This window comes from Odontesthes bonariensis, chromosome 13 (assembly GCF_027942865.1).
Source record: "Odontesthes bonariensis isolate fOdoBon6 chromosome 13, fOdoBon6.hap1, whole genome shotgun sequence".
NCBI lineage: Eukaryota > Metazoa > Chordata > Actinopteri > Atheriniformes > Atherinopsidae > Odontesthes > Odontesthes bonariensis.
In genome coordinates this window covers 22,605,430-22,616,742 of record NC_134518.1, presented here as the reverse complement: position 1 = coordinate 22,616,742, position 11,313 = coordinate 22,605,430, and the positions used below count along the sequence as shown (strand labels likewise).

General features: G+C 42.5%; 1 protein-coding gene across 1 annotated transcript; it reads right to left on the bottom strand.

Moving 5' to 3' along the window:
- Positions 1-6,196: 6,196 nt before the first annotated feature.
- On the bottom strand, positions 6,197-9,229 carry rap2c (RAP2C, member of RAS oncogene family). Its single transcript, XM_075481600.1, has 3 exons — positions 8,294-9,229; positions 7,234-7,519; positions 6,197-6,730 (listed from the first exon to the last, which is right to left on the bottom strand). Exons 1-2 carry the CDS (start codon positions 8,564-8,566, stop codon positions 7,241-7,243), a joined length of 552 nt encoding a protein of 183 aa, XP_075337715.1. The 5' UTR covers positions 8,567-9,229; the 3' UTR covers positions 6,197-6,730; positions 7,234-7,240.
- Positions 9,230-11,313: the final 2,084 nt, after the last annotated feature.

The window sequence follows — 11,313 nt, the reverse complement described above, 5'->3', positions numbered from 1 at the left end:
TGACCCCTCTATTAGTTAGCCTGGTATATTTTGCAGTTGCAGCTAGCTCACGAGGGCATGGGGACCATAATAAGGACAGTAACAGTAAAATTCCAACATTTGAAGGTACAAATCGGTAAAAAAAAAAAAAAAAGACAGGTTTGTGGATCGTGCATCTTCCAAAACACACCGTGTCATCTGCAGTTTAGGTGATGGAGGTGGAGAGCGTCTCTCCTTATGGTTGTGGCGTAGATTAAAGCAGTCAGTGACACCTTCAGGGCCCTCCCACCACGGGGTGACAGTCATCCTAGAAGAGGTCACTTGTTTCATCCCAGTGTAAACACAACTTTCAATTGTTTTGCAGTGATTTTTAAATCTCAGGGAACAGGTGAACCCAAACCACGCCAGCAACAGTTTTCCAAGTTTTTTATTTGATTTGTCTCTTCTTTTATATGGTGTACAAATATATATGTTCGGCTAACAGGCTAACGTACAGGGCCACGTAACTATTCAAAAGACAAAAAAAATCTTTTAGAAGAGTTAGTTTCTTTAAAAGACACATTAAAATCTAAATCAAAGGGCCTTTAAAAAAAAAACCTGTATTTCCTGAATATCTTTCAAGTGCATTGTCAGCTGTGATAAAGATCAGTTGTTTATGTTGGCTCAGCACCAATGTGTCATAGCTTAAATATGTAGTCTTATTGGTTACCGTCAGTGTTATTAGCAGCACCTGCGCCTGTCTTACGAACAGATTAACCACTGGCTGGTATCAACTGCAAAGCCTCTGTAAACCCCAGCAGGCACTCGGGTTTCAGTGTGTAACATTATGATGACAGCAGGACTGGTGGCTGCTAGCAGAAGCATTCGGTTGTGCTGATCCGATTCACTGCAGGGAGCAGCCTCAGAATCCAGTATGAAGACCCTCTGTGTTTCAGCTGGTGTTTTCTGAAGTTATAGAGTTTGGTTAAGGTGCTTTGTCTGTCTGTTATAGCCTGTAATCATTCTTAGTGGGTATTTTAAGGTCATAGTGTGCAAACATGAGTCAGAGTGCGGTGAATTTTCCAGGCCACCATGTCACTCCCGACTTCTCACATCCTGCCCGCAGTCATTCATTCTGACACCTGAGACAAAAGACCTGCCTTCTGCGAAAGAGGAAAAACTTGTGTTAACTACCTGCCCTTATTTTGAAGCCAGCTCCTCTGTGACAGAGATTGAGTGCCTTGACTCTTTCAAAGAGCTACTGTCCTTTCAGTGTATGCCAACCATCAGTCCTCGACAGACAGCACAGGGGAGTGGGCCACTGGGATGGAAAGGCTTCCTGTACTTCAGGCCTGCAGGTGCACAGCTGCTCTGCGGGGGAAATCAGGGCGCAGATTTGTACTTGACACACAGCTGTGCTCAGTGTTTGCTCTTAATATTTCCAATTAATACACAGAGGAGTCAGCAGCTCCCATGAACACAGCGAGAGGCTGCCGGTCAGAGGATGTCCGGGTGTCAACCTACACCCACACACGTAGCTTTTCTTCAGACGTCTCTTTCTTAAAGATGTTCACGCTGGACCTTAATCCCGTTGCCAATGAATAGTCTCTCTGTAAATGTAGGCGACCACAGTTATTATTTACTATAACAGCACAAACTTTGAACCCTGGCTGCTTTTTTGTGGATTAAAATTCAACATCAAGAACACCAGGTTCTAACTGACCAAACACTCACTGAAGGAGCATCGTTATGTTCAGCTCCTGAACCGACACTTAGATAAAATAGTGCAGCAGGGTCCTTGTAAATGTTACTTTACTCAGGTGAAGACCGTGAAAGCTTCTTCAGTCAGACGTGGCAGAGTTTTTAAGTCAAAACCTCACTTACGTACAAATAACTTTATCGACCTGATTCTGCCAAAGTTTTACCACAGCGCTGCTCTGATTAGGCCCAAATTAAATTAATTTCCATCGTGTTAAACTGTGTGGAAAAGTAATACGTCTTAGCTGTTCTCTACCTTTTTTTTGGTGTCTTACGATATGTTTTATCATGTAGTATTTTATCGTTGTGTCCTGCTTCCTTTTTATTTATGTTACGGCTCCACTTAATACACTTTTCTAACTGCTTTCAAGAGTTTCATACAAGTTATGTTTGTTACTATGAAGAGTGGACGATTTTACAATGAACCTATAATTCAGTCGACTATATTACGAATAAATTGCTAGTTTAGATATATATTGATTAATCTATAACACTTATGGTCCTTCATTTTCACTGCAGCAGTCTGTGGAGGCTCATGCAGTGTGCACAGAGATGATCGCAGCAGGAACAAGAACAAATCGGTCAAAGGAATTTGTTTCCAACCTGGAGTTTGGAGGAGATGGGGCGACCCAGATAATCAAATCCTTTTTTCCATTCTCGTTTCATGTGTAAGACCATAAATGCTGCTGCATAATGAAGAGTAGTTACTAGTTCTGATAATAAGTTAACCTCTGCAGCTTCTGCAGTTTGAGTTGACTGCACTCGGTACGTTTATGCACAGCTGAGTCGAGCTATGGTTAGTCTGACCTGGACATTTATTTGGACCACTGTCCCCGTCCTCGTATACATTAACGGGAGCAGAACGGAGCTCCTGAGTGAGGCTGTGTGAGAAAACATTCAAGACATCTTGCTGCTTCAAACTATGTCTGTGAGAGATCATCTCGCTTATACGTGTAGTTGAACTCACTGCAGACGTTGACCTTAAATTACTTGAATGGTGATTTTGTCAGATGTGGGTATAAAATCAGGCCTGTAAATGCTTTAAGAAGCACTTGTTGACGTAGTTTTAATGGGCTGAAACTCCAGTCGCTCCACAAGTCCCTCATTGTGTCAAGAAACACTGTGCCGAGAAACAAAGAGGATCTCACTAACAGACTGAAGTTTGAACCTCTGGAGCTCCTCGACTTCATGCTGCATATTTTTTGCACAAAGTGACGACTGTGGACTTTGTTCCATCACCCCCACTGGAGCAACGTCATAAAGGGCTCTCTGTGGAGCCTGTCCAGGGCAACAAGGACCAAAAAAGCTTAACATCATTTGAGGAAACGCATAACTTTACCAGATTAGGTGATTAGTTTAAAAAACTACAGCATCTACCGCCTCCCCTCCCCCTTCGACACGTATTTAATTACCAGTACACTGCCAGTATACCACAAATATCTCCACAGCCAGAAGAACCTGTTACACCACAGGTGTAACATCTGCGAATGTAGTTGGTAAAGGCTTGTTTCATGTGTGAAACTCTCCCGGCTGCAAATTAAGATCAACAGGTTTTCTTGTCTGTGAGACAAACCTCTTTGATTTCACCATTTGCACGCTCACATCTTAGTCCCTTCCACCAGAGTCAGAAGCAGAGGAGTCGAGGTATTAAACAAGTTGGGACATCTTTGTTTCAGAGCGTTATTTTAAACAGAAATTGTTTTAATATGATGCAGGACACAGCTGGGTCATCTAATAATGTTTTTTGTTGCAGCCTACAGTTGCATTTCATTTAAAATGCGACCTCAACAGGTCACATCCCCTGTTGTTCAGGATAACTGGTGTATCCTCGCTAAGAGCTCCTCTCCCCGCCTGCAATAAAGACCTACTTTTTAAAATTGGAAACATGTTGCCTCGCCCCCACCTTTCTTCTTTTCCGTTCTAGAGAAAACAAGCAGTCAACACCAAAGATGAGCATGTGTGCCTTGCAAATGTAATTTACCGAAACCAGAGTTTCAAATGTACAAAACACAAGGAACCAGTTAAGTTCCAGGGTGGGAACAAGCTTGATCCTGGGGCTGGGCTGTAATTCGATCTCGAATCGGGATCGCGATAAAATTTTGATCGATCTCGATAATCTGCTCGTGACCTACATTTGATAGGCTATCACATGGCAAAAGTAAACATAGCAACAGTATCAGCGTCTGCCGGCTGCAGGTAGGACACCCCACTTCCCTGTTGTGAGCAGCATGGCTGCAGCTCAGAGAGAGACTGAGAAAGAACAAAAATAAGTTGGAAAAATGAGTGAAACTGGGGTCGGAGACGGCGAGAACAATGCAGAGTAAGAAGGCGACGACATATCCACACCTGAATCCTCCGAAATTGTCGATGAAAAAGGAAACGCAGAACTATATTCCCCAGCGCCACCGTGGCCAAAGACAGGGAATACCACTAATCTTTAGCCGCTTTCGGACAGAGCGTCCTCCTCGAATTTCGTTCTGATAACTGTCCTTCCCCAGCGGAACTGTTTCAGTCTGCATTCGCACATGAGTTGGGACCAGGTCGGGACTGATGCGCCGCAGCCGCCTGCGACAGTGATGAGTTACTTTAGCGCCGCATTCAACAACAAAACCCACGAAAAGTAAGGCAAGAAGAAAAAACACCACCAAGAAGCTAATATGGAGAGCGGGGAGGCCACCGTGTTCATGGTCTGCATGATGGTGATATTAATCATGGACGATCACATCAGGCGTCTAACATCGAGGCTGGAAGAGCACATAGAGAGTCAGGATCGAGCGCAGGCCATACTTTCGCGTTTCTCAGACGGCTGAGACGTCGGGAGAGAGCTCCGAACAGCAACAGACAACCGCTGCTGGAGAGCAAATCGTTGACGGCCCTTTGCTGCATGTCTTCCCCCTCTCTCTGCCCCCTGCTTCCTGTCTCTCTCCAACTGTCCTATCATTAAAGGCATAAAAAGCCCCAAAAAATAAATACCTGTTCTGTATTTATCTGAAACAGTTGTATAGTGTCACATGTCATGTTCAAGTTTGACAGAAAATAAATATTTAATTAAAAATTAACCTTATGATATCATCAAATCTCAATTAAGAGTAACAGGGAACATTTAAAATTCACAAAATAGTAGTTTTATATCGTGATATATATCGATATCGACTGATATAAAAAGAAATATATCGTGGTATGACTTTTTCCCATATCGCCCAGACCTACTTGATCCAACACGGTCAAATTATTAACCGGTTAAGAACATAGTCGAGCTGTAGAGAGCGTTTAATTAGAGGGTGAGCAGCAGCAGCCGGTCCAGCAGTGGAGACAGTGAGGTGGCTAATTAGCATATTTACAGATTTAATTAAATAGAACTGAAGTAAGGTCAGAGCTAGTTTAAGGTGCGAAAGGATTGCTTTCAGGGGAAATAGTCCCAATATGAGAACGTGCCCAATGGAGATGAGAACAGCAAAAAAAAAAAAAAAAAAAAAAAAAAAAAAAAAAACAGTAAAACTGCCCTTTAATTTCAAGTTTTTAATTTTGTTTAGACAATCATAATCTGTTTCTGTAGGGAAATAGTTCCCAAACTAGAGAGTACAGAGGATTTTCCCTCGGCAGGGTTGGGAAAAAGTGCCACGAAAGATGAAAACTGACCTCTCTGTACTTTAGATGCTGTGGGTGAAATTAGAAACGACCAGATGGAGCTTTTGTATCAGCCAAAGATAATACTTTATCTGTGTCCCGTCACAAAAACAGACAGTCCAGCATGTTTATTTTTAAATGATTACAGCCATTTATCTTCAAAAGGAAAAAATAAAATAAAAGTGACAGCAGGGTGCAACAGAAATTTTAAGGCTCTGTTAAATTCTCAGCTTAAAAGAAGAAAAAACACACACCATGTATCCTGAAAACTCACAAAAAGCAGAAGCTAGTACAAAACTATAAGTTTAAAACTGGCTACCCATGTCAATATTTGTTTAATAAATACATTACTGTAATAAAAAGAAAAGTACAAAGTTAAATCTGATTAACTGTGCCAGACGTTTTTAATCAAACCACATTGCAGCGGGAGTTATTCGATAACAAGAAATCAGCATCTCCTGAATTTAAAGCAACACACATCACCTCTTCAAACACAAATATGGAGTGTTAGCTTACTTTGGTCGTTCCAAAATCTACAGACTCTTTAGTAAAACTGAAAATGGAAGACCTGCGTCCACGTGAGCCATGCCTTTAAGAAACTAGGACATATTTCAGGCTTTAAAAACAAAAAAATAAAATAAAATAAAAATCAGGCTCATCTTCATCGCTTCAAGTTGATTTAGGTGTTTAAACATTTCCACTTAGGAGCTTACATGTTGATGAGTTCAGCTGCTTCAGGTTACCGAGTTACTTTTAAAAAAAAAAATAATAAAAAAATGTTTTCATCCTCCTTTGACATACATGTTTCTGGTTTAATCCCCCGTTACACACCCTGTTTAAAAGCCCAGAAGTTTGTGCTAGTTAGAAGAACTACTAAAGGAGAAGGTTTTCAGAAGGAGGCGAGTTGCACACTGGTTTAAGTATGCATGCTTAAAAGTCATATAGTGAAATACTTTTATCAAATTCCAAATGTGAGCCATAATACAAGTAATAATATAGAATATGATAATGATTAAAGCAGCTCTAAAAAACAAACAAACAAAAAAAAACTGCAACCTCACAAAACAATCCCACGTAGTATTTCAGGGAAACTTCCAACTATAAGGAGAGAAATAATGAGACAGAAATTCACAGAGGGCTCCTCTTCCAAGTCAGTCTGTCTGACTGCATCCTGGGTCAATGCAAAGGCCGTTGAGGTTGCAGCAGAAGCATCTTCCAACAAGTTAATATATCAAAAATAGGGCCGACGCCTTTCCTGTCAGATGCTCTGTGACAGTCAGAAACCACCGTGAGCAGAAATGTGGCAAGTTTTCATCAGACAGGTTGAGAATCAGGTAGTCCCCGGGTTTGTCCAAAAGGTTTCTGGCGATCCAGACAAATTTTGTCTCTGTTTAAAAAAGGAAAGAACAAAACGGAAAAAAAAGTTTTTTTTTCTTTTTAAACAGATAATTCAACAGGTTTCAGAGACGTGGTAGCAGCTAACACAGGCAGCATCTCTAACTGAATCTAAACTCTCCGTTTTGGAGGCTAACTTCTCTCTCAGGATGAGACTTTTCCCCTCTTCCTGCGACTCGGCTCTGACGGCCGTCTGCTTCATTACTCCTACGCCTGAACTGCTCAGACAGTTACTTTTTTCATTCAACATACTTTCTGTGATCTTATGATAACAGGCGCAACCAACGGTCTGCAGCACCACCCACTCGTCTTTCACACTTCCAGCCAAACCTCCCAGTTCCCTCACACTGCAGCGAAGCGCCACACACGCATCCATGTGTCACTTCTCTCCTCAGCTTGTGAGGCATTTTTTACATAACCACTGCAGGGACATTTTATCATATTCTGTAAAATATCACAGTGCAGCTCTGCGACCTCGCTACAGGATGACCCTACCTCTTCTTCACTGTACCACGCAGGCCGTGCAGCATTGCTCCTGCTTCTCGGGGAGCGTGGAGTAATTCATCTGTCGAACGATCTCTGCAAAAAGCTCGTCCACCATCGTCTTGCTCTTGGCAGAAGTTTCAATAAAAGGGCATCCCCACTCTTGAGCCAGCGCTCTTCCATCTGAGCCGGCGACCTCACGCTCAGACTCCAGGTCGACTTTGTTGCCAACCAGGATCAATGGCACCTTCTCAAAGCGCTTCACTCGCACTATTTGGTCTCGCATTGGTCTAATGTCCTGAAAAAAAAAAAAAAAGGACAGAGAGGAGTGTGAGATTACAGTTCCTCTTGAAAACTGACATGTGGGCTCCAAAACATCAAATACAGTTCAAAGTTAGACTTGAACTTATTTCAGTGTCAGTATAAACAGCTACCATGGGTTTAACTGCTTCACTAATCATTAAGACCGATGTTTGTCCTCTTGCTTTTGTGGCCCTTTAGTGAGCGGTCTGGTAATCACAGTTAGTCAACATTCAAAGTTGTAGTAACACAAAAGTAAAGGTCTTCTCTTGTATTCACGCACTCCCCCCCACTGTGAAGCTGTTCTGCTCTGGTAACAGAGGCCTCAAGATGCAAAACAACACTATTTAGCAAAATTATCTCAGTAAACACTGACATGACAGACGATGACGTCTACGAAAAACAAAAAACAGGAAGGCATCCAAGTAAGCATTAATTAACTCTTTTGGGTTTTGGTTGTTGACGCATGGTTTAAAATGACATCTTATGTCTTTGAAAACATAGTTTAAAAATGGTATATTTTTCTGTTTTGTGACATCTTGAGTTTTTGTTCCTCAAGGCCCAAAAGATACAGAGACATTCAGGTGAATAGTGAATGACTGTTTCGTGTTGCATGCAGCTTCTGTATGATAACACTAGCCTAACGCATTGGGTTAATGGATTGGTTCTTTAAAGAAAAAACAACAACACAGTTTTTGGTTGACAAAGTTTCATTTGATTGTGTGGAGAAATCATAGCTGCTGTCTCCGTGTGTGTGGTACACCTGAGCTACCTGGAATGACTGCTGGTTAACCAGGCTGTAGACCAGGATGAAGCCCTGCCCGTTCTTAATGTAGAGGTCTCTCATGGAGGCGAACTGCTCCGTCCCCGCCGTGTCCAGGATCTCCAGCACGGAGGGCGACGAGTCCACCTCGATCTCCTTGCGGTAGAAGTCCTCGATGGTCGGGTCGTACTTCTCGATGAAGGTGCCGGTGACAAACTGCACGGTGAGCGCGGACTTTCCGACGCCGCCGCTGCCCAGCACGACAACTTTGTATTCTTTCATTGGGGCGGTGGAGGCTGGCTAACTTAGCAGCTAACGACGTAGCTTCGCTGCTATACTCCCCCCATATACATTTATCAGGCCTTCAAAAGAGCTCACAAGCAAACTGGAACAGATTAGGCAAAATAAAGTAACCCCAGCTTATTCACACCGACCCAGGTCTAACACACATACTTGTTTCGTATCGCTGTCTGACTTGTTGACGAGTAAACGATGATGTCCGTTTGCTCCGCTGTTAGCTTGCGTTGCAGCTAGCTCGCGACTGGCTAAATTCCAGCTGTGCCATCCTCGAGCTTCAAGCCTTCACACCCACTTTGAAGCACCACAAGTGGCCTTGGACTCACCGGAAAACTCGCCGTCTGCCCACCGACAGCATGCCACCCCCCACATACACGCACCAGTCCGCCGGTGTCGCCGCGCTACTAATGTCCGTTAGTCCGGGTCCAGGCCTGGTTCTGGTTCCGGCCCGGCCCGTCGCCTCGGCAGCCGAGCGTGCTATCGACGCAGATTCAGTAATGTAATCCAACGATCCATCGGCCACCGTTTTGTGTTGCTCCGGTGTATGTTTAATTAAATGCAGGGCAGGTCTGAAGGCAGAAAGAAAATCTTTTTCCACCAACTGATTTCCTGAAGCTAACTGCCTGCTTCCGCTAACCAGAACGAGACTTCCGGTGGGACTGCTATCAGAATAAAAGCCTCTTAGGAAGCGCTTATAAGGCTGCAGACGTTTTACCCCGGACACAGAGGTAACTTGACAGTTTGGCATGTTGATTAGTTTCTTCATAGTGATGGACCTAAAAATCCAATTTCAGTAGCTGTGATGAAAAAAATTATTGCAAACAAACAATAAAGTCAATTAAATTAATTAAATAATTCTTCATTAATCCCAGAAGAAAAAAAACTTTGCAATTGTATGAATTATTGTTCGTTAGATAGGTAGATAGATAGATAATTGATTATATATCATAATAGATATATATTAGTATGTGTATATATATATATATATATATATATATCCCCACATAAGAGGGACCGTTCACAGTGCTTTGACCCCAGGTAGGACAGCACAAGCTAAAAGGTTAGCTTACTGGTTGCTGTGGCTGCTACCTGAGTCCCTCAAGCTTTCTTGCTGTCCAATTTCCACAAAATTTAAGATTAGGATTAAGATCCAATTTATTGGTCATGCATATATGCATACACATGAAATGTGTCCTCTGCTTTTAACCCATCCAGGTTGGCACCTGTTGACCCACACAGGCATATGGTCACACACTCAGAGAGACAGATGCCAACCTGCAGCGGTGGGCAGCCATTCACAGCGTCCGGGGAGCATGGGAGTACGGTGCCTTGCTCAAGGGCACCTCGGCCGTGACAAGGAGGTGGAAGGGAAATGAACCTGCCAACCTTCCGGTTATTGTGGACATTTTATATTAATTTTTTTTTTTTTTTATCATTATATTCCTCTGTTACATGTTTGCACCTTACGCCGAAGCAAATTCCTAGTCAGTGAACACTGTTCACTAACAATGGCAATAAAACTGATTCTGATTCTGATTGCACCACTGAGCCACGGCCACCAAATTTGGTTTGGAAACCCATAAAGCATGGCTTGCTGTGCTTTATGGGGACCATAAATTGAGCTGGAGCACATCTTTGATCAAACTGCAGATTACTTATTAGAGTATTAACTACAAGCTGTGATTCAGCAAATTTAGTAATGCATTAATATTAAAATCAGATCAGATTTATTTGTCATGTACACACTCGGAAATACACAATTTTTTTCCTCTGCTTTTAACCCATCCAGGTTGGCACATGTTGAACACACACATGCATATGCCATAGAAACAGATGCCATACACTGGAGTGGTGGGCAGCCAATCACAGCGCCATGGGAGTACGGTGCTCAAGGGCACCTCAGCTGTGGCAAGGTGGACTGACACTCCTCCAGCTGTCAGTTTCACCAATCTTTTTGAGTGGTGAACCGCCAACCTTCCGGTTATTGGTCGACCCACTGTAACCACTGAGCCAAAGCCTAATATGTTCTTTGTTCTCCCAGCGGTGCTAAGATGTTGCTTTGATAGACTGTTCAGTGAGGTGGGTAAAGATGCTTAGACCAAATCATGTGAAAAGGGTTTTAACCAGCTTTGGGGGCGTATAAAACTCAGATTCATGCAATGTAAACCATCTCAGAATGCACCCACAGTACATTTATACCCCATATCCAAGACCATGTACCATGTTTGGTCCGGTATGAATCCTCTGCTGACCTTACGATACTTTTGTCTGGATGCAAACTGAGATAATAAACATTTCTTTATATAAAATCTTCTGTATCTTCGTCACTAACTGAGATGATGCCATCTGCTTTAGAGAGTTCAGTTAATATCTAGAGACACTGATTACAACGTTGACTCATGCTGAGCTTTCGCTCCACTGCCTCGAATAAAGAAATTTCTCACAGTAAAAGAACAATTTGGACTAATAAATCTGATGGTTTATTCAACTTCTTTTTCACTACACAAAACTTAGTTTTGACTTTAAAAAAAACCACATCTGTGGTTCTCTTTTTTCATATGCTCAGAGTCTATTGAAAACATAAAAAAGTGTCACAGAAATAATGTTGTGTGATGCTGTAACTCACTTCAGCGCTCAATACCTTCAATACCAGGTTCTTATTCAGTGTTTGATAAACAGTTTATGTGTTAAAATCCCTGACTTCCACTGCAACCTCCCATCATGTAAATATC

Coding starts and splice junctions, on each gene's coding strand:
- rap2c (XM_075481600.1), bottom strand. CDS start 8,566: ATGAAAGAATACAAAGTTGTCGTGCTGGGCAGCGGCGGCGTCGGAAAG. Junction 7,520..8,293: donor TTAACCAGCAGTCATTCCAG/GTAGCTCAGGTG, acceptor TTTTTTTTTCAG/GACATTAGACCAATGCGAGA.